The following is a 27572-nucleotide window of genomic DNA, read 5'->3' on the forward strand; positions in this document are numbered from 1 at the left end:
TGGACTTTTAGGTTGCTTCTGTGCCTTGGCTATTGTAAACAGTGCTGCAGTGAGCAATGGGGTGTATGTATCCTTTCAGATTATGGTTTTCTCTGGATATATGCTCAGGAGTGAGATTGCTGGATCGTATGGTCATTCTGTGTTTAGTTTTTTAAGAAACCTCCATAGTGGATGCACCAGTTTACATTCCCACTCACAGTGTATGAGGATTTCCTTTTCTCCACACCTTCTCCAGCATTTTTTATTTGTAGACTTTCTGATGATGGCTATTCTGACTATATGAGATGACATCTCAGCATAGTTTTGATTTGCATTTCTCCCTGGTGGCTCAGTGGTGAAGAATCCACCTGCAGTGCAGGAGACACAGAAGACACAGAAGACCTGGGTTTGATCCTTGGGTTGGGAAGATTCCTTGGAGAAAGGCATGGTGACCCACTCTGGTATTCTTGCCTGGAGAATCCCATGGACAGAGGAGCCTGGTGGGCTACAGTCCAAGGGGTTGCAAAAGAATTGGACATGACTTAGTGACTAAACAACAACAGTTAGTGATGTTGAGTATCTTTTCAGAAGACAGATTTTTAAGGAACAGAGGAAGTTTGAAACTAGACAGTAGGAAAGGGAAGTGGGGAGAAAAGATTTGAGTATCTCTCTATGAAGCGCTCAACTCAATTTGGGATAAAGGCATTCTGAAGTTACACCTGCCCTCTTTCCAGATCAGCTCCATCATGGACCCCTGAGGTGTATCATCAGCCCAAGAAAGATATGTCCCCTTTGCTGAGACTCTCTGCAGTGCCTCAGAAAGTCTCTTAGTGGCAGACATCATGTCAGTGTAGAAGCTGCATCTGACAGTGTTTAAAATCTATTAAACAGCAGTTTACTTTTTCTAAGTATTTCGTGTATGCTACTACACTACTTCACCCAATCCCTATAGAACTTAGTAGGTAGTTGACCAGATATATCATCTTTCTTAGGCTCAGGTGCTTAGTTCAGGAGACAAGTTGAAAGTGGTAGAGCTGGAATTCAGACCTTGGCCTCTGATCTGATCCTGGTCTGTGAGTCTTAGAAATGCTGTGTGGTGTAGAAGTAAAGTGAGAGGAAGAGTTGGGTGATGGAGCATCTTGGTGGTGACAGGGATGCTGAATTCTGCCACAAGGTCCAGAGACTGTGTGCTGCTTCTTTTCCCAAGGTTCACACTGTGAGGAAAGACGGAAGGGAGCCTTGAATGAGTTGAAGCTAGATGTCTTAGATCTGGGACAGCTGGACATCTGACCTCTGAGGAGAGTGTGTGCCCTTGAGTAGTTTTTCTGGCCATACCTTGCGGCTTGTGTTCCCTTTATTCCCTGGTCAGGGATCAAGCCTGTGCCCACTGCAGGAGAAGCATGTGCTGTATGCTAAGTGCTTCAGTGGTCTCTGACTCTGTGCAACCCCGTAGACTGTAGCCCACCAGGCTCCTCTGTCCATGGGATTCTCCAGGCAAGAATACTGGAGTGGGTTGCCATGCGCTCCTCCAGGGGATCTTCCCAACCCAGGAATTGAACCTCCAGTTCTTAGGTCTCCTGCATTGGTAGATGGATTCTTTACCACAAACAGTACCTGTTAGAGTCTTAATCACTGGGCCACCTGGGAAACGCTGTCCCCCTGAGAGTTTCTAATGAAATAAGAAACTTCCTGTCACTTTGCAGCTTTCTCCTGCCCCCTCTAGACATTTTGCCTGCTGGTTTGGGTGCTTGTACAAGGAATGCAACAAGTCTAGGGGTTTTCTGGTCTGAAACAAAAATTCTTTCTTTTGCTCTCTCTACAAACTCTAGCTGAGGCCAGCTATCTGGAGTATTGGGAATATTCTGTAGTCCATTTGGGCCCTAATACAAAGTTAGGCCTTAATAAACCAAACACTCTTTATATTCGAGACTTGGATTGAGAGGATGAGACTCATGGTCAGACCTCGATGTGCTGTAGAGTCCAGAAGTTATCAGTACTTCCAAAGAAGTTGGCTTGGACCTGGAATTGGATATTTGCCTTGTAGTTTTTTTGAACATGCCTCACTCCCGCTGGAATGGGTGTGCATGTGATGGCTGGACTCAGGAGTGCCAGGCTGGCGGGGTTCTGAGCTCAGCCTTGGGTTGGTCTGGTGAAAAGAACATGTGAGTGAAATCCTGAGACCTGTCTTCCAGGTGCCTGTGGATAGGGAGGCACCTTGATCCCAGCCTAGAAGTGGATTTATATGGAAAGAGTGTGGGAAAGGCAACATGAAAGTGAAAGCAAGACTTCACAGGAAAGGAAAATGCAGATCAGTTCCTGGCAGGTACTAGCTCTCTGTAATGCTTTTCTATCTGCCGCCCAAATAATTATCATCCAAGGGAGAAATTCCAAATGTTATTGGTGAACAGGAATTTTATATTTTCCATGAGTCATTCATATTAAATAAACTTTGACTCTCTTCCCAGGATATGCTTTATTTTATGACAGTGGGCTGCAGACTATAAGCCTTCGTTAGGGTGACTATTTATATGCATTGTGCCAAATTATTTTGATATTAATCTTGAATTTTATGTTACAGTAAGAGATTTTCATGACTGTTATGTAAGGCTTATGCAAATACTTTATAAACATCATCTCTTTTATTTTCTCAGCAACTCCATCCCGTCATTAACCTCGTTTTCAGATAAAGAATTTGAGACAGAGATTGAGTAACTTGCCAGGTTATTCAGCTGGGAGAGGGGAGAGCTGGAAGCTTCCAGAATCTCTATAACATTAATTTGTAATAATTTGTATCTATAACCCCAACAAATTTGTTTCCCAGATGGTTGTATTTTTTTTTTTTTAATGAGGGAACCAAGATCCGGAATGAAGATGTATCATTTTGAGTATCATTTTGAGCTTCTAATCTTTGTAAAGCTATAGTTAATCCTCTAACTGTCCCAGTGCTTAGAAATGGTCTCCTAACCTGCTTTTTGCAGTATTTGCTACCTAGTGTTAAAATAATGCATTCTTCTCCTAAAGCTTTAGAATTCTTCAATTTTATATGTAGAGCATCTTAAATTATGATGTGGAATACATATGTTCCTTTGATGGAAGAGTGAAGCATTCTTGGTTTTATGTGCTTGTATTTAAAGCTGATTTGATATAAACATGTGTTTTTGACAGAATCTTAAAGTATTATGAATGACCCTGTATCTTGGAAGGGTATCTGTGTATGAACCTGTTTATGTAACTCAGTGTAGTGGATGGCCTGAAAAGCATTTACACAGACATTTAAACATAGTGTTTACTGGGACTTAATTATAAATGTATGTAAGAAACACATTGCCAAGGTTTTGTAATTCACCTGTGACCCGAAACAATGTTCATGAGCCTTTTCATTGCTTTTCTTTGAATGACTTTTATAATATCCTATTCTTTTTTTTTAGAATTGAAGTATAGTTAATTTATAGTGTTGTATTATTTCAGGTGTACAACAAAGTGATTCGATCATATACACACACTCTCTCACATGCACACACGCACACACACACAGACACACATACACTCTCACACTCACACACACACACTCACACTCTCACACACACACACACACTCATACTCACACACACACACACACACACACACACACACACACACACACACAGTATATAGGGCTTCCCAGGTGAGTCAGTGATAGAGTCTGCCTGCCACTGCAGGAGATGCAGGAGACTCAGGTTTGATCCCTGGGTTGGGAAGATACCCTTGAGGAGGAAATGGCAGCCCACTCCAGTATGAAAATCCCATGGACAGAGGAGCCTGGTGGGCTACAGTTCATTGGGTCGCAAAGAGTCAGACACAGCTGGGTTCACACATACACATATATATATATATAATTGTGTGTGTATATGTATACTGTTTACTTACATATATATACACACGCAAACATATGCATGTATACACATACACTTTTTCAGTGTATACACATAGACTTTTTCAGACTCTTTTCCACTATAGATTATTAAACGATATTGAATATAGTTCCCTGTGCTGCACAGTAGATCCTTGTTGTTTATTTTATTAATCCTATGCTCCTAAATTGTCCCTTCCCTTTCTTTCCCCTTTGGTAACAATAAATTTGTTTTCTGTATCCGTGAGCCTATTTATGTTTTGTAAATAAATTCATCTGTATCACTTTTTTAGATTTCACATATAAGCAATATTAAAAAAAATATTTGTGTTTGTCTGACTTCACTTAGTACGTGAATCTCTAGGTCCATCCTTGTTGCTGCAAATGATACTATTTCGTTCTTTTATGGCTAAATTACATTCCACTGTGTGTGTATGTGTGCATATATCACATCTTCTCTATCCATTCACCTGTTGATGGATATTTAGGTTGCTTCCACATCTTGGCTATTGTAAATAGTGTTGCTCTGAACACTGGAGTGCATGTATCTTTCTGAATTTGAGTTTTTCTCTGATGTATGGCCAGGAGTGGGACTGCTGGATCATATGGCAACTCTGTTTTTAATTTTTTGAGAAACTTCCATACTGTTCTCCATTAGTGGCTGCACAAATTTACCTTGCACCAACCGTGTAGGTGGGTTCCCTGTTCTCTGCACCCTCTTCAGTGTTTATTATTTGTAGACGCTGTGATGATGGCCATTTTGATTGGTGTGAGGTGATGCCTCATTGTAGTTTGGATTTGCATTACTCCAATAATTTGTGATATAGCTGTCATTCTTAAGCTTTGTTGCTAGGTATATCCTCACAAATTTTTCCTAATCATTTGACCTATGGTATTCCTTCCCTTTTATTTTCAAGAATCTTGAAGATATATAAGATATAAAACATATATGCATGAATATTTATGCTTATTAATTACATAGCCCACAGGGAAATTTGTCTTTGCAGTGCTGGTGGGATATGTAAATGTATATTTGTATTTATGCATGTCCACATGTGTATATGCACATGAGCCTTATTAATAATGGCATATTTTAGACTTTTGATGTGAATGTGAGCTTGAACATTAATGACCCTTGTTGTCAGCATGCACAAATGCAAATAAATGTTTCACTTCCTCTGTAAATATTGACCAAATATCTCAGTTCATGCCAAGCACTCTGCTGGTTACTGTCAATAGGTGAGAACTGAATGAATGTTAGTTTATAGACCCATGGAACCTGATCTTTTATTTCTGTAGAATCATACACCTGGAAAGGTCTTTTCAATAATTGTTTGCCTGTTAACCATCAGAAGTGTTGATGTTTCAGTTTAAACCTTACTTCTTTGTACAGTCACATCTATTTTTTCTTTTCTTTAAAAAATTTTTTTGTTTGTTTTACATTGGAGTATAGGCAATTTAAAATGTTGTGTTATTTTTTCTCATTATAATCTTTTTTGTCTCTTTCTTTCCATGTATTTTTACTAGCCAGTCATCAAGTTATGAATCACTGATTCAGTGTATTAATTTATTCTGTTTCTTTGTTAAATGTATACCATGTGCTGTCAGGCACAGAATCTGCTTCTGAAGCCAAAGAAGTTCTTTTCAAAAGAAAATACTTTATGACTCTCTGGGTCCCAAGTTACTCTCTCTTTTAATTTGAATGCCTTTTTAAATTTTACCCTGTGTCCTGACTTTATTCTACCTCAGTGCCTAAAGTATAGTAAGTCCTCAACAGTGGTTATGAAATTAACAGGAAATGAAATGTGATATAATTTCTAGCCCAGGATCCTCTCATTTCTTCCCACCTTCTCCTTCCATTCACTTTACAGTCATCGTCTCCCTGTTTGCCTTTCCTGGGTGCGTGTTTTGATTACCTTTCTTCTCTCTTCTGCTTCCCTGACTGCAGACACCACTGCGTTTTATTCTTACCATGTTGACTGGTCAGGTTACCTCGTCCAGCCTTTACTGCTACCTCGGTTTTTTCATAGAATTCACCAAGCCTTGAAAGTTTCCTTTTTTCCCTTTTGCATGTAATTTTCCTTTAGTTGTCAAGTGAAGTGTCTTCTTTTCTCATTTGATCTCCAGCCCACCTGCAGGACCTCTGGGTTGCCCTCTGGGGTTCCTGAGTTCCACGTGAGTGTTTGCTGGAGCTGATCATTTGCAGAGGGAAACAGTGAGACAGAGAGGATGACGAAGCCTGACTCATTCCTGTGTCTCGGCCCTCTCCTTCAGGAAGATGTGGGCAGTGCTCGGCGACAGCGCTGTGTGAGATTGGAGGAGGCAGGTGGGAGAGGGAAGACGAGTTTGATTTCGCCGGGGACAGCTGTCATCAGCTGCTCGCCAGTGAACTGGGGAGCACTCACCTTGTCTTTCCTACTGGTCAGAACCAATCTGATTTATTCAAGAAAAAAAACTGTTGGCCTGTAAATACTCTGATGAGATTACAGGTTTTTGTTAAAAGTTAGAAAGTATTGTGGTAATGACAGCTGTCACTGAGTTTTGATATGCTGGGAAAGTTTTAATACCTTGGGTTTTTCTTAAGATTTTTTTACTGGAGTATAGTTGATTTACAATGTTGTGTTCAATTCGGGTGTATAGCAAAGTGAATCAGTTATACGTATATGTATATTCACACTTTTTTAGATTCTTTTCCCTTATAGGTCATTACAGAGTATTGGGTAGAGTTCCCTGTGGTATACAGTAGGTCCTTATTATTAATAGTTATTTATTTTATATATAGTACTATGTATATGTCAGTCCCAATCTTCCAATTTATCCCTCCTTTCACTTGCCCCTGGTAGCCATTGGTTTGTTTTCTACACCTATAACTCCGCTTTATAAATTCAACTGTATCCTTTTTTAAGATTCCACATGTAAGCAATATCATAATGAAATTTGTCTTCTTCTGTCTGACTCACTTCGCTCAGTGTGACACTCTCTAGGTCCGTCCATGTCGCTGCAAATGGCATTGTTCATCCTTTTTTATGGCTGAGTAATTTTCCTTTGTATGTGTGTACCACATCTATACCTGTCCCTCTGTTGGTGGACATTCAGGTTGCTTCCATGTCTTGACTGTTGTAAACAGTGCTTCAGTGAGCATTAGGGTACATGTATCTTTTTGAATTATGATTTTCTCGGGATATATGCCCAGAAGTGGGATTGCTGGATCATATGGTAGCTCTAAGTTTAGTTTTTGAAGGAACCTCCATACTGTTTTCCATAGCTGCTATAACAATTTACATCCCCACCAACAGTGTAGAAGGGTTCACTTTTCTCCATACCTTCTCCGGCATTTATTGTTTGTAGATTTTTTTTTTTTTGACAATGGTCATTCTGACAGTGTGAGGTGATACTCATTGTAGTTTTGATTTGCTCTTCTCTAATAATTAGTGAAGTTGGGCATCTTTTCATGTGCTTTTTAGCAGTCTGTATGTCTTCTTTGGAGAAGTGTCTATTTAGAGCTTCCATCCATTTTTTGATTCTTTTTTGATATGAAGGTTCATGAGCTGTTTATATATTTTGGAGATTAATCCCTTTTCAGTTACTTCATTTGCAAATATTTACTTCCATTCTGAGAGTTGTTGTTTTGTTTATTAATACTTTGGATATTTGAATTTTTAGTTCCTAAGTGTGATGTCTGTTTTAGGCCAAGTCCAATCTATATCTGTAATTCTAAATTAATTTCAAGTCAAATCAACCTAGGTATACTATTCCATCCTCAGCTACTCTATGCAAGGCACTGTGAAAGCTATTGAAAACAAACACACCAAAAAACCCCAAACCAAAGCTAACCTAGTATTTTTCCTAGTATTACGTAGTATTTCCTAGTATTACGTAGGTAATATGTCTACATATTTGGGGAGAGACGGAGGAACACAGGTCCACAGTTCTTAATCTGAGAATTCTGAGGTGAATGTGTATGAGAAAAGGTGGTATGGGACATAAATTGTCGAGCATGTAACATCTTTAGACAGGTTTGGTGTAGAAACTACTTTTAACATAGTGATGTATGAATATTCATACTGACTGGGGAAAAAGCAGACTGAAATAGCCTGATGTCAGGTCAGGCATTCAGATGTTTGGTTTTGGGAATTGTGAATGGGAGGATTTGGGCTTGTTTTAAATGTAATCAAATGTTAAAAGGAATTAATTATGAGTCAAATTCAGAAAAAGGGAATATCAGAGGGTGTGGAGAAAAAGGAACCCTCCTACACTGTTGTTAGGAATATAAATTGGTGCACCCACTATGGAGAACAGTATGGAGGTTCCTTAAAAAAAACTGACTAAAATTAGAGCTGCCATATGATCTATCAGTCTCACTCCTGGGCATATGTCAAGAAAAGATGGAACTCTAATTCAAAAAAGACGCCTGGACCCCAGTGTTCATAGCAACACAGTTTATAATGGTTGACACATGGAAGCAACCCTAATACCCATCAACAGATGAATGGATAAAGAAGACATGATACCTATATAGAGTGGAATATTACTCAGCCATAAATATGATGCCATTTGCAGCAACATGGATAGACCTAGAGATTATCATACTAAGTGAAGCAAGTCAGTTGGAGAAAGACAACTATCATCTAATACCTTTTTATATATGGAGTTTAAAATATACAAATGAGCTTATTTACAAAATAGAAAAAAATTCTTAGACATAGAAACAAATTTAATAGTTATCAAAGGAGATGGTGGTGGTGGGGGAGATAAATTAGGAGTTTGGGGTTAACAGATACACACTGCTGTATGTAAATCAGGTAAGCAACAAGGACCTACTGTATAGAACAGGGAACTATAGTCAATGTCTTGTAATAGCCTATAATGGAAAATAATCTGGGAAAGAATACACACACACACACATGCATACACATAACTGAATGAATTTGCTGTATGATTGAAACAAACACGACACTACAAGTGAACTATAGTTCAGTAGAAAAAAATGATGGAAAAAGAATACATAAGTTCAAAACATAACATTTTTAATTAAAGGAAATACCAGTATGGGATAGTGACAGAAAAAAGGTGGGATTTTTTTTTTTTTTTCTTCTTAGTTCGACGTTCTGGATGGGACTTTATCTTGCTCACGGTTGACTCTTGGGCAGCTCGAATTTCACCTGCCATATATTTAATGAATAAATATTTGGCAGATGAGTCATTAATGAAGAGAAAGGGAAGAACTTCTCTCTCGGAGGGGACTTGTGCCTGAGGAAGGGATGAATTTGGTTTTTCGTGGGTAATAGTCAGGGGTCTGTTCTGATTTAGATGAGTACTCTACAATAAATTATGGGTTGGTGAGGTGAGGCTCGTTATGAAGAGTTATGTGTCTATGCCTTACATGCTTGTTCAGCTGAGGAACTTAGACTTCATTTGATGACTTACTCTTAAGTGTGGATGGGAAAGACCTAAGATAATCAAAGTCACTTGAAAAATAAAAAGTAGAAAAAAATGATGGTGTTCAGACTGTATTATGGTTATGTGTGTGTCCTTATTAGGGGTGCTCAACATACAGGCATCAAATTCAAGGCCATGTTGAAGAAGCAGAGATTAGTCCGAAGTGTGAAGAAAATGCAGACATTGGTCTGTTGAATTTGGAAAGTGACAGGGAGGAAGTTAAAGAAAAATTTCAAAATTATAATACTTGGTGATGAGAAATAGTGATCCCTTTGGCTGGAAGAGGAAAATTTGGAAAGAAGTTGCAGAGGTTGTAAAAATCCTATGACTTGACATTTTGATTGGTTTATAGCCTTTAAATTTATTTATATGATGCCTTTTTCACATCATGCGTGTGTTCATAGATGTAGTTTTTCTGGTTATTTAGTCCAGTGCTTTTAAGGACAGTGTGACAAGAAACAGACGCTTCTGCATATGACTTGAGTATGTGTGGTCCATGTGCTGTTTCCAAGTTGCTTTTGAACAAGGTTTATTTAAATTTATTTAAAAAAGTAAAAAGTGTTGAGTAGCATTAATTCCCCCATGCACCTTTCATTATGCATTAGCAATTAACTCTCCTTCTCGTGGTTTGATGAATGTGAACTTGATCAATTATCTGATCGCAATTAGCAGCACAGAGTGATGATTATTGCTGAAGTAACATTCTTACTTCATTTCTCTACATTTGTCTGGCACTTCTCAGACGGCCATGTTAGTCTGCAGAATATGACTTGCTCTCTTGGCTTCTGGCTTTGAGGCCAAACTATTTTAGGTTTCTTAAATAGAGGAGTGTTGAAAAAAAATGCTCTGGTATTTCCAACTCTCTGGACATAGCCTTCTAGCCTCTAGGAGAAGGAAGGCGTGAGGTCTGGTCTTTTTCCCTCTAGCAGGCTCAAGCTCTGATTTTTGTTTTTTGACCATTTTTCTAACTCTTAACAGGGCTGACCTCATTTTTCTCTGCTCTCAGCATTTCCCTTCACAAAGGTGCCTCTCTGCTACTCTGATTCTTGAGTCTTCTGAACAGCCTTGTGTAGACTGAAGGGCCTTGGCCGCCCTGGTTCTTTGAGCTCTAGAGAAAATCCAGAAAGAGGGTGTGTCTGTTTGCTGGGGCTGCCATACTCAAGGACCACAGACTGGGGGTCTTAAGCAAGAGAAATCAATTTTCTAGTGGTTCTCAGGGCTGGGGATCTGAGACAGGGTGTTGGAGATCCGAGACAGGCTGTTGGCATGCTGGTTTCTCCTGAGAGCCCCTGCTCTTGGCTTGCAGACGGCTGTCTTCTCCCTCCGTTTTCTCATTGTCTTCCTTCTGTGTGTCTGTGACTTGACCTCTGCTTATGAGGATACCAGTCTTATTGGATTAGGACCCGCCCTCATGAACTTGTTTTAACTTAACCACCTCTTTTAAAGACTTTAGTTACAAAACTGTTACATTCTGGGGTACTGGGGTTTAGGACTTCAACATATGCATTTTGGGGGACACAGAACAGACAAACAGGACATTCAGAAATTTGAAGCTGAGTCAGGAGATGCAAGGGTTTCCCAGGTGGCTCAGTGGTAAAAGAATCCACCTGCTAATGCAGGAGATGTAAGAGACTCAGTTTCGATCCCTGGCTTGGGAAAATATCCCAGAGGAAGAAATGGCAACCCACTCCAGTATTCTTGCCTGAAGAATCTCAAGGACAGAGAAGCCTGGCAGGCTACAGTCCCTAGGGTTACAACGAGTAGGATACGACTGATCGACTGAGCATGCACACAAGGAGAAATAAAGGCCAAAACGTGAAAAAGAAGGAACAGAAATCCTCATTTTTATAAGGAATAATGAAACATAGTGTGTGCGGTATGTTATAACAGGCAGGGCACATGTAGGTATCATTTGTGATCTCCCAGTGAGACAGACTGGGACCTGGACCCTTGCTGCAATGCTTGCACATGGACAAATGTCTCCCTGAGACAAAGAAACATTGTGTTTGTCTTTGTCACATACAAGGAAACTGTTGTTGTTCAGTCTCAGTCGTGTCCAGCTCTTTGTGACCCCGTGGACTGCAGCACTCCGGGCTTCCCTGTCCTTCACCATCTCCTGGAGTTTGCTCAAACTCATGTCCATTGAGTCGGTGATGCCATCCAACCATCTCATCCTCGGTCATCCCCTTCTCCTCCTGCCTCCAATCTTCAGGGTCTTTTCCAGTGAGTCGGCTCTGTATTAGGTGGCCAAAGTATTGGAGCTTTAGCTCAAAGAAACTGTAAAGGACTGCAGATATCTGCATGCATGCTCAGTTGGCGCAAATCATGGGCAACAAGATACAGAAAGACCAAAAAAATCCAGCTGCCACTCCTGAAGAGCCAGGAAGCAAAAGCACATCCCCCCCTGCACACTCAACCACCAAAAGGGAGGCAGACCACCTAAGCCACCCTTCCAGCCCAACCTCTGGGCCCACCCCTACCCTCACCCTGTGTGAGGAACCAGCTCTCCTCCGACCTCGGGCTGTGAGCAGGGGGACCAGTTATTTGTTCTTGCTCCCCCATGCTGCAGCAGGGGCCCCAGTAAAGCCTTGCCTGAATTTCTTGTCTGGCCTTAGTCAATTTCTATTAATTAAGGAAGGCCAAGAGACCTGGCCTGCATTGCCAGGATGAGATACTGTCCTGACCTCGGAGGCAGCGTCGAGACTCAGAGAAGGTTCCTGGCCTGCTCTGGGTCTCAGGGCTCAGGAGGGATTGGGCTGTGACTTGAACCCAGTTCTTAGACTCTGGCTGGTACGCTTGGCACCGCTTCATACAGGGAGGCAAAAAAAAAGGAGAAAGTTCCCTTGGGTCCCTCGGCCTTTCTGGTGTGGTGTTTTGTTTTGGAAACTCTGCAGATTAGAGCCATGATCTCGGGACCAGCCAGTCCGGTTCTTGTTAGTTTTAGCATTTGTGGTGCAGAAAACAAACACACAGAAAGTTTCACCTCTTTTAAGAAATAAAGATATTAAGTCACATTTTTTGGGAGTGGTGATTTTATCATGGAAATTTCAAGTACAGAAAAGGTAAAGGGTACAATGAACTCCTGCATTCTTGTGCAGACTCAAAAATTTTCACGATTTTGCTACAGTCTCCTCATTCCCTTCCTCCTCCTTCAAGCAAATCTAAGATAGATTACTCTTACTCCTTTCAATATGCAACATAAACAATTAAGACATTTTCTTACATAACCCTAATGCCAGTCCAAGTTTCCTGATTGCCTCAAAAATGTCCTTTTTCAATTGGCTTGTTCACATCAGAATTCAAACAATCTTGTGTCCAACATACTAAGTTATATTTGCTGATGCATTTTCTTGCCTTTATTTCCTGTCTGTTGTACTTTGAGATACTTTGTTTCCAGGTATCCACAGAGAGAGAATGCAGTGGTTTGGTTCATTTTGATGTATAATTTTGATGCGATCCTCATTTGGAGTTTTAGTGCTTCTCTGGACAATGCATATACTGCCCTTAAGGAAACACAAAAGAAAACTTACTTTTGATTAAGTGGTTTCCTTGGTCTTCAAGAATCATCCAAACAATTTCTATGTACCAATCAGCATCATATTATTTTTAAAAGGTTAAAACTTGTCAAGAACAATCTCAAGAATACCTAAACATAAGAAATGTGAAAGATACAGTGCATCTTTACAAATTGCATTGGTATATGTGACGACTGCTTAACCAATGTTTTTTCATTAATGTTTACTCTTTACATTTTGTCCATGTGGAACTTTATTTTTTTCCCAGCTGCAACTCTTGAATACCAAGCTGCTAAGACAAGTTGGTAAACACTTGCTCTTGTCAAACATTATTTTTTATAGGCAACAGGAATGCAGTTAATGTGAGCTAGCAAGGATTCTGTGTGCAACTATTTGTCGACAGCTTTTCAGATTTGAATTACTGTATTTTGCTAACATTTTTTCTCTTCCAATAGGTATAAATGACCAAGGATTGTATCGAGTTGTGGGGGTGAGTTCAAAGGTCCAGAGACTTCTGAGTATGTTGATGGGTATGCCTCTTTTCTAATCATTTTCCATGCGTTATTTGTTGATGTTCGTTGACTTTACAACTTAATGTTTCATAGTAACTTAACTCAGAAATCCATTCTGTTCTTCTACTGCCTCCAGGAGTTTTCTCCTGAGCAGAGAGTTGGCTCAGATAAGTTGATTTGTGTTTGCTCAGGCCTCTCTCACTAAGAAAGGGAGGAAGAAAAGAAGACAGCTCATGGGTGAATGTCTTCTGCTTGCTTCTCCCAGGGAAGGAAAAGCCAGGCTTCTGATTTGCCTGGCTTCCAAATTGCCCGTGCAGTCTTGACAGTACGTTTGGTTGGACAAGACCCCTGGGACTCGTTCGTTTTTCTGGAGCTCCCCAGCTGTCACTCGACAGCGAGGGTCTGATTCTCAGGGATTCATTGGTATTCACACTGGCTTGTTTGTATCAGGCTCTTCTCCAGAACCATGCCTTCTCCATCTGTGCTGATAACACAGTGTTCTTTGGCATCGCAGACGAGAGGAAGCCAGAAAGTGAATTCATTTCATTACCCCAGACATTATGCGAATGACAAAGTGCTTTTACATTACCCTGCTGTCAGCTCAGTGCCACCTGTATAAGGCCCCACTTGCCCCTGCACCCCGGCCTCAAGCAGGCTACCTCCTGGGGGGCTGATGATAACTCATCAGGCTTGAGGGCCCATGTGTCAAACCGATCTGTCATTATGACCTTGCTAAATATTAATTAATTTGCTATCTCACTTTAATCAATATTAACAATACCCTCAGGTATTCTATCAATGCATTTAAACCTGTCTGCCTCTTCAAGCATTGTTGCAGAGGCTCATTTTGAGGAAGCATGAACCGAACTGCCTAAAATCAGCTTGGGTGTTACAGATAAGATTGCTTGTTTGGCTGTGTTTGAATTCAGGATTTAATAATCAACAACCCTTTTTTTAGATATTAACCGCAGGAAAAATGACTCGTCATCACTTGGAAGAGCCTTATGAGAATACATTTGCGTTTCATGAGCTGTTTTCATTTTCTGCCTCTCTGGTTTAACTTGGGTGTGCAATTTTGGCCGTCAGATTTTCCTTTTTACCATTAGTGAGCTCCAAATTAAATAGACTCAGGTTGCCAGTGGTTCAGTAGCAGCTGGCAGAGTTTAATGGGACAACAGCATCTGCTTTTAGTTAATTTTAAAATTGGAAACACTTCTCTCATTTCCAAGATGGTGTTATAGTGATTAGAACTGGAAGACGTTGTTGGTATCAAAAAGGGAGATTTGGCTGGAAGGCCCACTTGGCAGTGAATGGGTCATAAGGATCCTAGGGTTATTTTGTTATCTTCTCGTCATGTTCAAGGGCAGCTCGAACAAGTGGGTGTCCCTGTGGTCACCCTGAGGTGTTAAGCTGCCTCCAGATTTGTTCTTAATCTCATAAAAGTCCACATGATCATCAGTATCCCTAGACCCGGGTGGTACTTTGCTGTGCTTGTGGGAAATGTCCCAAGGCAGTCCTTAACTTGCAAGGTGTTTAAAATATCTAAACCCTTAAAACTTCATGACCTGGAAAACTGTTTTCACTTTCCATGAGACTCAGGGTAGAGAAGTCCAGGACACAAGCGTGACACCGCCACATTTGAGTTGCTGGCAAAAGAAATGCTGTGTTTTCAGTAATGTTATTCTGCCATCAGAGGAAATCAGAGAATTAACACAAGGGAAAGATACTGACTTGTTATTTTTCTTATTAAGTAATGCATTTAAGGGAACAGTACTGGATAAATTTATTTTACTTATTTATTTACTTTTAAATTTATTTATTTTATTATCTCTAAATAATTCCTAGTGTGAATTTAAGGTGGTCAGTCACAAACTTTGGATTTTCATTAGCATTAACATCATTTTTTGTTACTTTATGTTACCAACTCAAACTTTAGTTCTTAAGATTCATTCACTGTTTCGAGTGAGTTTTAAGATGGCCTTAAGAGATTTCTTTCCTTTCTTCCTGATTCAGCGAGTGTAGAAATTGAACTAATTTATACCTTTTCAGAAAAAGAATTTTAGAAATTCTAAATAGTTGTGTACATTCTATCCCATAGATGTTTTTTCTTTCCAACTTTTCCCAACCTCTCTACACTGTTTCAAAGTTATATGTGTTAAAGAGAAAAAGTTGGGTGAGTCTGCCAGATTTTTAACTTTGCTCTTTTGTAACAATCTGTTTTTCCCTCCTATAACTTATTAATTCTGTTAATTTTTCCTGTTTGTGATACTAGGTAGTTATTTTTAAAAATATGTATTTATTTATTTTTAAAAAACAATTTTAAAAAAAATTTTTGAGACAATCTCAAGCCTACAGAAAAATTGCAACTATCGTACAATGGAGTCCCATGATAACCTTTCCTCAGATTTACTAAGTTTTAACATTTTTAGGCAGTTATTTTTTTAAACATTTCTGTTCCTCTAGATAATGTTTATTTCAGATTTGATTGTTTTCAAAATGTTTTTGTTCATAATGCATTTTTTCTTTGCAGAAATGAAGAATAATGTAACTTCTTAAGAATCTGAGAATAAGTTCTAAGTTGTTTTATATTTTTTGACAGGGACTTGTGTGGTTTTTTTTTCTTTTTTTCCTTTGGCCTGGTTCTTTGTAGTTCTTAAGAACCAATCATATACTTTGCTATTATTTTTCTATTATTGCCATTTTTGCATAAAATATTTTTGTGTTTAAAATATTTTCTGCACTTTTTAAATATTCCTGTGTTAAACGTTTGTGATAATTTCTAGAAGAAGGGTGCATGCTCAATATCTTGCATGTATTTCCTTGCTTGTCTCTCTTGGGTATGTTTTCACTCTTCACATTTAAGATTGCAACAGAGAAAAATATTTCTTCTTCCTCCTCCTCCTCTTCGTTCCCCTCCTCCTTTTCCTCTCCATCGTTCCCTCCCTGCTCCTGTTTGCCTGTCCCCTTCCTTCTCCTCTCCCCACCACCCATGGAATGCTGATGGCAGTTGACCATGGAAGGCCCTCTAAACAGACACGTTGTCTGTGCTGCTCCAGGTGGCATAGAGGAGGGGAAGCTGCCTTCCCCCGCGAGGAGAGTTGTTTGTCCTCTTGGCCCTTCTCCATCCCCTGGGGCAGGAGGCTGTGGTCTGCTGAGTTTTCCAGCAACCTCTCAGCTTTCCCGCGGACCATGCTTCTCAAGGTTGCACAAAACCATGCCTCAGTGCCTTCCTTCCCCTTCCATGTGTTTTGCTTTTCCTCCTTCTTTCTCCTCTTTTTTCTCTAACAGAGGGCACACATAGTCTGTTCAAAGTTTTTTTGGTTTGTTTGTTTTTTTATGGGAAACTTGAGGCAGTTGGGACAGGCGGGGAGAAACAGCAGATGAGGTGTCTTTGGGTGAGTCATGGTTTTGTAGTAAGTGGGGTGAGAATGTAACAGATGAATTGCAGTCGCTATCGGTAGGTTGGAACTGAGCTGAGGTACAGTCGTTCTGTGTACTTGTTTCTCCACGGTGGAATGAGAGCGTCAGAGCAGTGCTGGGAAAATTCAGTGGTAGCTTGTGTGTGCTGGTGAATCTTCTGTCTGTTTCTAAATTTAATTTGTAGAAACAGCTGGATGATTTTATTTATTTAAGACACAGAACCATAGAAAGCCAGAAATCAAACTGATTCAGAGTTGTTTTCCTGTAAACCTATTATGTTGTTTACTTTGTTTGTAGGATGACTTTTTACATAGATTGAGGGGAAAAGCAAACTAATGGAGCTGAGAAAGCTTCTGGTTTTGGATTATAAAGAATATTCTCAAAACTCATTCAGTCACTATGCATCTCCAAGTACTTTAGGACCCAAGTCAGTGTCCAGTAAGCTGTCAGCATTTTGGGCTGGGCTGAAAGTTTCCAGTTTCAAAAAAAAAAAAGATGACCACTGGTTATATAATTATGAAACATCTATCCAAATAAAAAGTCAACTCTTTGTGTCTCTGCTTACTAGTTTAGGTTTTAAACTAATCCATGTGGTGTAATATTCCTTGGTCAGAGAAGAAACAGAATTTCTACCTTATTTATAGTAGAGCATATATTCTAATTGAACACTCTAAATGCATTTTTAAGTTTGAATACAAAATAAGTTACTAACAAATTTATCTAGTCCCAGTGCATCCACAGATTGTCAAGAGCTGCTAGGGATGGGTGATTGAGTTATTTGAAAACAGTGAAAATTTAATGGAGGAGTAATACCATGGACGCCGTGTAGCCATTGGTTTCTATTGTGACAGCTCCTTTTTATTCCATAAATAACAAAAGATGGCTTATTTTCCCATAGAAAGACTATGCTTCTCAAAATACAGAATGATGGTCAAAAGCTGAAAGTAAAAGATTTCCTTTCGAAGCCTCCTGGATTTTAAAATGGTGATTTGCTGGTAGCAAGTTGATTGAAAATGTTATCTGACTTGTATGAGATTTAAATAATTGATTTAATGAGAGAGAGAATATTCAGTTACTGCAGTAATTGGTTGGCAAAGCCTTTAGAGCAGAATTATTTAGTCCTAGTTATAAAGGATTGCACCTTTAATCAGGGTGCTTAATTTGATTTCTTGAATGTATCTGTGGCTTGTCTGACAAGCACAGTGACAAATGAGTTCTGAATTGTAGGAACCGATCAAAATGTAATCAGTGTCAATTGCCATTGTTGTAGTTTATTGCATCTTGCTGTCAGTTGCTGTAATCAAGAGCTGTTGAAGTGCTTTAAAAAGTCTCTAGACTTTTGAGTAATTGACTTCATATATCTGATGTTATGGCTGTGAAATAACCATCACTTCCTGTTTTACTTTATTTTCGAAAAATTTGAGGATAGCATTGTGTTGTCACGCATCCTTTCTCTTTTAAGGGGCATGTGTGACTTAATGTACTGTTCCGTTTGAACAGGATTTTCTTTTTGAGCTTTAATTTGAAAAGGGTATGCCAATAAAGTGTTTCCTTGCATATTTAGACAAATATAGTGCAATGAAGGAAAAAAACCCTGAAACAACTAATGTTTTGGGAAGTCTTAGTTGAAACATTCCCGAGTGAGGGAGAAATAAGTCTCTTTCACAAATCTCTTATTTTCTCCTTTGCATGGTCAGAGTGTAGAAACTCATACCTGTTTCTGTTGATCGATGGATGTCATTCATCATAACCCATTTACTGCTTCTCTCTTCGGGTAGAATGCTTATACTTTTGGTGACTCAGTTGTGGTGATTACCTGCACATTTAATGATTTATGGAAATCTGCATACAGCTCTGATTGACTTTGATGCTCTCAATAGAGTGTTTATGTTATCTCCATTGTGCATGGGAGGAGCTGAAGTTCAGATAGGTTAGAAATGACTTGGCGTGGTGAAGCTGGCCAGGTTTGCAGCGGGACTTAAGCCTAGGTGTGTGATTCCTTGATGCAGTCTCTTCCCGGCTCCTGGGTCACAGCCAAGTGCAGTAGCCCAGCCTTCCAAGGCTCGGAGATGCCACCACCCTCAGAATGCTTGCCTTTCTCGCCATCCCCCCCTTTTTTTTTAAATTTCAGAGCTGACTTTTTCTTTTTCAAAATTAACTGTACATTCCATCCCCTCCTCCCTCTCCTGCCCCTTCTCCTTCAACTCTTCTTGTTCTTTTTTTTAGTGCATGTTTTACATCTTCTTTAGAGCTTACTAGGTATTTGAAAGGGCATTTGGAAGAAACACATTATTAATGTAATTTTAAGACAAAGAAAACTAATTTAGAATGTCAGAAATGTTGTGTAGAGGCTTCTAATAAATAGCTCCTGGATGAGTGTGTAAATTGTAATGTTAATATGAAAGATTACTCATAAAAGGCTTTTTAAGTTTATTTGTCATCGTATTTCTGTTTTGGTTGATCATGTATTAGTCTTTGGAGAGAGAGTATGATGAGTGCAAACCTTACAAGTGTGGGACCAGATTTAGAAGAAGGACCAACTCCTTCTTCTCCACTGAGTTGTTGATCTTATAGTAATTTTAACATTAAGGGTGCTGTTTGCCCTGTCATAACACAGTAACAACAATGCCACCCAAAGCAAGTTCAAATATATAGGCACTTTATATGTTACATGATATAAGCCATGACTGCTGAGTAGTATCTTATAATAGCAGTAGTAATAGCGATATATGCTTTGCAGCTGTGAATACTAAAATGCTTTGCTAAGATCTTCCATACTCCTAGCCCAACCCTTACCCTTTTACTTTGATCTCCACTACAGATTTTCTGAAGTGCTAGAAATGTCTGAGAATAGAACATGACTTGTCATATGATAAGAAATTGTATGTAATGTTTTTTTATAGGAAACCACAGAATTCAATATTTGTGGTTTGGCTGTTTAAGAATCTAAGCATTGTCAGCCAGTCAAGAGGGCCTCTGAATGGTCAGGTTTTAATATTTGTTTCTTCCTTGCTTGCTCACTAGATGTGAAGACCTGCAATGAGGTAGACCTGGAGAATTCCATAGACTGGGAAGTGAAGACAATAACAAGTGCCCTGAAGCAGTATTTGAGGTGAGCTTCTCTTGGTAGCAGGGGGGAAGAGCAGACTGGGTGTCTAACACACAGCTGATGCTGACTCTGCATGTGCGACTCAAAAGTCAAAGTTTATGTGAAAGTATATTTGTGAGGTACCTAATGATGCTCTAGGAAGTGTGGTCCATAGTCAGTGAATATCAGCTGACAGATCAGTTGCAACTGAAGAGAATTGGAAGAGACTTGGGTTTTGAAATGCGGATGTGAGTTTTCGGAATTAAACGCTCTGAAACAGTGAGGAAGAAGGCTGTTTATTCCATTTGTTGAATCTTTTCTTTGTGTTGTAGGCTAAAGTGAAGATATCTTAATTTAAATGTAAACCCTATGAAATTAAACACTTACGATAATGACACAAAGATACAAAGCTATTTGAAAAGAAGTTTAATTGATGAGGTGTTTTTTAAAGATGGACTTTGAGTTTTACATATTTGCTATAGAGTTCAAAGAAGATTCAGCATTTCTATGAGCATTCACCTTTCTTGAAAAAATAAAGGAGCTAAATGATCACAAAGCTGGAGGTTAGATGAAGGACAAGTACATGGAGCAAAGGAATGGAAAATAGTCACAATTGTGCTTCCTAGGCTGTGGGTCTGCTGGGGACTTTGGTTTTTGTCTGGCAGTCAAATGGCACTGCCTCCCCAGCATGAGTTCTTTTTAACCAACACACAGGATTATTTTTTAGGGAAATGCTATCTGGGTTCCAACAAGCACATTAGAGTCAACTTTTAGTACGTATTTTATATTTTAAAAATTTCAAACGTATAGGCAGGAAGATGAATATAATGACTTCTCATAGCCCGAGTATCCTGCTTCTTCAGTTTTCAACATTCGACACTTTTTGTTTCATCAGTCTCCCTACTGCCACTTTTTGGGGCTAATACTTTAGAGATTTTCTAAACCATCATATTGCTGCACTCATAAATATTTGAGTGTATCTCAGAAAAGATAAGGACTTTAAAAAAGGGACCAAATAGAAAAGACAAAATGTATCACGCATGTGTGTTCAGTTGTGTCCAACTCTTTGCAACCCCTTGGACTGTAGCCTGCCAGGCTCCTCTGTCCATGGGATTCTCCAGGTAAGAATACTGGAGTGGGTTGCCATTTCCTCCTCCAGGGATTTCCAGTAATTCCCCAAATGCTGGGACAATGAGAGGGCCTCCCCTGTTTCCAGGTTTCGAAAATGTCTCACGTTGGATGAGAAGCCAACTGATGTAGTGACAACATAATGAGTTGTATATGGGAAACTTGTCATTTTTATTACTGCTTCTCCAACGTTAGCAATAGTTAAGGGATTTCCTTTGTGGTTTGGTGGTGAAGAATCCACCTTCCAATGCAGGCGACTTGGATTCAATCTCTGGTCAGGGCACTAGGATTCCACGTGCTGCGGGGCAACCAAGCCCATGAATGGTGATTTTGAGCCTGTGGGCCGCAGGAAATAGCCCACGAGACACAAGGAAGACCCAGAGCAGCCAAAATCTTAAAAAAACAAACCTAAAAAAACCCCAAGACTTAATTCTTATTTTTTTTATGCCGCATTGCTTGGCTAGACATACTGCAATGATGTAAGTAGCATGAAGATATTTAGATACAAATTCATTTTTATTGGAAATGAAACACTCTCTATGGGATTTCTAAGCGATCTCATTTCCCCCCCTCTTTTGGGAACCCTTTAACTTTCATTCTCTGACAGATGAAACATTTTCCTTTATCACTACTTCCTGCTTGATCCTGTTTTGAAACAAAACCAGAGCTTTGCTTTTTGATTGTGACTTCTTTTTCTTTATTTAGTCTGTAATGTAATTCGTTTTATTTTTCTTCTTTGAGTATAGCGGATAAAGGGGGGAGAGAGAGAGGGGGGGGAAATAAGAGAACAGCTTTTCTTCACTAGTGCTTTTAAGTTTCAGCGTCACTGTCTCTAGTTGTCATTGTGTGTGTGTGTGTGTATTCTGCAGCATCAGACATTGTACGTAAGATAAAATAGTGGCTACAAGGGCCTGGTGGAGGGGCGAGACTGGTGTTAGAGGGGGTCAAACCCGTAATGAGTAGTAAATAGGCCATAGAGATGTAATGCACAGTATAATGAATGCAGACAATAGTGTACTATAATTATGTAATGTGATAAATATTGCTACATTGGTTATCACATCACAATATATAAATTATCAAAATAACACACTGTGCACCTTCCACTTATCTAATGTTCCAAGTGAAATTTATTCAGTAAAAAAATTAAATGTAGGGAGCATAGTCTGTAAATATATTTTTTCATGTTTTGCTAAGCAGTTTTATTGAAGTGTAATTGATGTACAATAGCTGCATATATTCATAGAATATATTTTGAGCAGTTTGATGTGCTTGTACGTCTGTGAAGCCGTCAGCAAAGTCAGGATGGTGAACCTGCCGTCAGGGGTTCCTCAAGCCCCTTTGAGTCCCCTCTCTCTCACAATTCTCTTCTCGTTCCCTCATCCCGGGCAAACCACTTGGTTTGCTTTCTGTCACTATACATTTATTGACATTTCCTGTAATTTCATGTAAATGGAGTCATACAACATGTACTTTTAAAAATCTGGATTCTTGGACTTCCCTGGTGGTCCAGAGGGTAAGACTCGGCTCTTCCAACACAGGGGGCACTGGTTCCATCCCTGGTCGGGGAACTAGGATCCCAGATGCTACATGGCCAAAAAAGTAAAAAAAATAAAATCTGGGTTCTTTCTCTTGGTATAATTCGAGATTCACCTATGTTGCGGCAAGCACCAGTTATCCATTCCTTCTTGATGCTAACTGATGTTCCTTTTTATGGATATACCACAAATTTCTTCTTTTATCCACTTACTGTTAATAGATACTTGCATTATTTGTTGCTTTTGGCTGTTATAAATAAAGCTACTTTAAAAACCTTTGTGTATAAATCTTTTCAGTGAACTTAGGCTTCCCAGGTGATGCCAGTGGTAAAGAATCCTCCTGCCAATGCAGGAGATACAAGAAACTGGTGTTTGATCCCTGGGCTGGGAAGATTTCCTGGAGAAGGAAATGGCAATTCACTTCAGTATTCTTGTCTGGAAAATTCCAGGCACAGAGGAGCCTGGCAGGCTACAGTCCATGGGGTCACAAAGAATCAGACACAGTTGAGCACTGAGGCTTTCATTTCTCTTGGGTGAATCCTAGGAGTATAGTGCCTGGGTCTTACGATAGGTATATATTTAACTTTCGGGGAAACTGACAAGCTTCTTTCCAGAGTGGCTATATTTTTTTACGTTCAGTTCAGTTCAGTTCAGTCACTCAGTCATATCTGACTCTTTGCAACCCCATGAATTGCAGCATGCCAGGCTTCCCTGTCCATCACCAACTCCCGGAGTTTACTCAAACTCATGTCCATCGAGTTGGTGATGCCGTCCAGCCATCTCATCCTCTGTCGTCCCCTTCTCCTCCTGCCCCCAATCCCTCCCAGCATTAGGGGCTTTTCCAATGAGTCAGCTCTTCACATGAGGTGGCCAAAGTACTGGAGTTTCAGCTTCAGCATCAGTCCTTCCAATCAACACCCAGGACTGATCTCCTTCAGAATGGACTGGTTGGATCTCCTTGCAGTCCAAGGGACTCTCAAGAGTCTTCTCCAACACCACAGTTCAAAAGCATCAATTCTTCAGTGCTCAGCTTTCTTTATAGTCCAACTCTCACATCCATACATGACCACTGGAAAAACCATAGCCTTGACTAGACAGACCTTTGTAGGCAAAGTAATGTCTCTGCTTTTTAATATGCTGTCTAGGTTGGTCATAACTTTCCTTCCAAGGAGTAAGCGTCTTTTAATTTCATGGCTGCAGTCACCATCTGCAGTGATTTTGGAGCCCAGAAAAATAAAGTCAGCCACTGTCTCCCCATCTATTTCCCATGAAGTGATGCGACCAGATGCCTTGATCTTAGTTTTCTGAATGTTGAGCTTTAAGCCAACTTGTTCACTGTCCTCTTTCACTTTCATCAAGAGGCTCTTTAGTTCTTCTTCACTTTCTGCCATAAGGGTGATGTCATCTGCATATCTGAGGTTATTGATATTTCTCCTGGCAATCTTGATTCTAAATGTTTTAAGAAGTTTTTATCTTTTATGTTTCCAGGTTGCCCTCCAGAAAGGGGATGCAGATTGAAAGCTCATCTTCATGTTCTTTAAGTGTTTATAGAGTTTGAGGATCTGGTCTTTTAAAATTTAAGATACATATAAATGTTGATTGAACTAACATTCTGTTGACCACAGGATGAAATCTACTATTTATGTAATCTGCTTTGTAGAAAATTAAAATTAATTTTTTTAAGTTATCATCAATTTTATTTTATATCTTTATTGTTTCATAGGCATATATCAAAGTTGAGTATTATATTTTTATAAGAGATATAAGAGGAGGGCGCTTGATTTCTTGAAGTTTGTTTAATCTTTTCCATATATTTTTTGTGGCATCTTCAATTAATACCCTAGGGGTGATTTTCAGTATTATCTATTTGGTTGGATAAAATGTTTGACTTTAAATAAGTAAGTCTGTGGAAGGAAGTTTTATATATGAAATCAGATGTTTGTAAAGGTACTTTCCAAGATTAAATGTGAAATGCTTAGATCTGATAGGAATTTGTGACTGCTTAAGCTTTTGATAATGCCTGGTGCAGATAACACTTAATAAAGGAATCCATTTGAATGATGTATCTTTTTTGATATGTGAAAGTATTTCTTGGGGAGTTTTGAACATAAAGAAATGCATGACATATTGAATATCCTTTTATAAAAAGTGCAAAGAGAGGTGACCTGTTTGTTTTTGGTAATTCTGAGTTCTCTTTTCCATGTAGGAGTCTTCCAGAGCCACTGATGACCTATGAGTTACATGGAGATTTCATTGTTCCAGCCAGTAAGTATTGTGGCGACGTGATAGAAACAGTTCTGTGGTTAACTGTGTATATACTAAAATTTCCACTAAATGGAAACTGAATTTTGATTTAAATCTCACTAATTTAATTTCCATTTAAATTTCCACTAAATCTCATTTCCACTAAAATGAGAGATTTATTTTTATTTGTTATAATCTGTATTAAAAATGGAAATCACTTTAGGAGGTGTTTGACATTTTCCCCCCTTTTAGAAGATGAAGAAAGGAATAATTGATATATGCATTCATACATTCACAGATCTTTATTTATTGCCTACTGTGCTCTGGTCCCTAGTAGATAATGAATATATTGAGCTGTGAAAGGATTTCTGCCCCCAGGAGTGAATGCTGTAGCAAATATTGGGGTTCACAGGTCTCCCTATACCATAATATGTATAATAATGTCATGAGCACAATGTGATGGGAACACAGACATATTTAACTTGCAGAAGGTTGGGGAGATTAGCAGATTTGGAGAGATTAGCAGGTTGGAAATGACTTCACATGGATATTTAGATGGAAACTGCAAGCAGAAGGAATATTGTGAGCTCATGCCAGAATCCCACACAATATTTGGTAGAGAGTGAATTCTATGTGATAAAACGTTAAATGAAAAAGGCTTACAGTTGGTAGAATTTTAATTTGTGATTACATTTTTTGTGAGTCATACTCATTTCTTGTTTTCTTTCTATTATATACTCAATTCTACTCTGTTATACACACTCAGTTTTTATATTTGACACATGGTGTTTAATCATCATAGTCCTCCTAAATATTCTGGTGTTAGGTATTTAATAGTTAAGGAAAGGAAGGTTGGGATATGTTAAGTACCTTGCCGGGTTATAGAGATCTTTATTTAAAATTCAAAACCCCAGTTCTATTGGCTAAAACCTGTAGTATTGGTTTTCACAGGTGCACTGACGGTAGCTGTAATTGTATTTTCATTTCCGTTTATTTTTTTCCCTTGGAAGTATTCCATAGTTTAATCTGTTGAAAACCTTAGAGCAATCCCTTTGGGTCCTATGTTACTGCTGCCCAAACATTGCTTTAAATGTTATCTCCTTGTGAGGTCCCTGCTCCAGCCAGCATGAAGGTTCCTGGGAGGTCGCAGAAAGAAGTAATGGGTCAGCCCAGTTAGATTCTGCATATAAAACAGGCGTTTGCAAAAGGCAAAAATATGGTTCTATTCGCTTTTGTTTTCACATGGAAGAGGATTTTTTTGAAAAAGGGAATCAGTATGATCAAGGAAGTGGCGGAAAGTTTCCTTGGCAAAAACTCAAGCAAATGCTTAGTTGTTTTGAATTCTTCCCTGTGGCATTTCTGGCAACCCAGGGAAAGAGAAATTAAACTCTCGTTGGAGGACAATTGTTTCATGTTGTTTGCCTCCGAGACTGGAAAAAGCAGAAGAGTGCCAGTTTTAATCTAAAATCCTTTGAGAATTGGAGAAAGATAAAGTGATTATGGAATAAAGGTTTCAGTTACCATAAGTTAGTATCATTATCACGCCTTGTAACTGAAGCCGTATGTTTGAAATTCTAACATCAATGTATTTTTACCAGATGTAGAGTAGGAGCTCACAAGTGGTTGCTAAGTCCTAGGAGGTGAGTTTCAAGAGTTGTTGAGACTGTCCTTTAACAATGTGGAAGAAGATATTGTGTAAGTACAAAAGGTAGCATCACCTTCTAGACCAGTACCTTATTTTTTGCTTCCAGACTTTGTGGGGATCCCACACAGTGGGCTCTCAGTTCCTGACCAGTAATCAAACCCGTACCCTCTGCTGTGGAAGCTCAAAGTCCTAACCACTGGACGACAGAAAAATCCTTCCCTTCATTTTTTTCCTTGTCAGTTTCTTTCCTGTAGAGGTCTGTTGAGAACCTGTGAGTTCATTTCTGGAGTATATGATACAAATAGAAAGTTTCTCTTTTTGTCATCATCACAGAAAAGAATTTTTTTTCTTCTTCATTCTTGGGGAAAAAAAGCAAAAACCTACTGATCCATGTTGAATGCATCAAGAAATTAAAAAAAAATTTGTTTTCTTAGTAAAATTAAGAGCATCCAATAAATCGTTTCAGCTGATGGAGTTAACTTAAAATTGCTAAAGAAACTGGAAACCATCTGTGTAGGAAAATCACTCCTGTGTGTCTCCTGCACACACACAATACTTCACTTCTGGTCACCAAATGTGTGGGTTTTCCCCCATACCAACCTGTTCTGTGATGCCAGCTGAGCAGCCTGCAGTTGGATTCAGTTCTGATTCTGTCTGCCGGGAGTTGACCTCTGATCCCACAAGTTAAGGACTTGGTCCTACAAGACTGTCTTCCAATTAAGATGCCCGCCTCAAGTCCCAGGTTATTCCTGGTACTTTTGACTGACCGGCCACAAGTTCACTTTCTCATAACCTGTCTTGGACATGAGAATTTGTTAGAGTGGTTCATAGAACTCATGGAAATGCAAGTGTCCATTTATTTACCAGCTTATGGTAATGCATTAATAAAGGATATGATGAAGGATGCAGATACATGGTCAGGTTCATAGGGCAAAGTCCAGATGTCTCCTGAGTGTAGGAGTGTTAGACCCATGAAGCTGGGATGTGCCACCCTCCTGCAGTTTAGATATGTTCACTCACTTGGAAGCTCTCTATACCCTGTGCTGTTGCTGCTAAGTTGCTTCAGTCATGTCCAACTCTTTGCGACCCCATGGACTGCAGCCTACCAGGCTCCTCCGTCCATGGGATTTTCCAGGCAAGAGTAGTGGAGTGGGGTGCCATTGCCGTCTCCCATA

The 27572-nt window shown here is 39.3% G+C and overlaps 1 protein-coding gene across 3 annotated transcripts in view; it reads left to right on the forward strand.

The window, feature by feature from the left end:
- Positions 1–27572, forward strand: part of ARHGAP10 (Rho GTPase activating protein 10) — a 368778-nt gene that overhangs the window by 210535 nt on the left and 130671 nt on the right. For all 3 annotated transcript variants that reach the window (XR_009692905.1, XM_061142466.1, XM_061142467.1), the window contains exons 14-16: positions 13278–13352; positions 19779–19866; positions 24715–24773. Coding sequence is in view for 2 of the 3 variants with exons in the window: in XM_061142466.1 (XP_060998449.1) it covers positions 13278–13352; positions 19779–19866; positions 24715–24773 (222 nt within the window). In the remaining variant the exon portion in view is untranslated. The remainder of the gene's footprint in view (positions 1–13277; positions 13353–19778; positions 19867–24714; positions 24774–27572) is intronic.

The sequence above is a fragment of the Dama dama genome, chromosome 5 (genome assembly GCF_033118175.1).
Source record: "Dama dama isolate Ldn47 chromosome 5, ASM3311817v1, whole genome shotgun sequence".
In the NCBI taxonomy this organism is placed as follows: domain Eukaryota; kingdom Metazoa; phylum Chordata; class Mammalia; order Artiodactyla; family Cervidae; genus Dama; species Dama dama.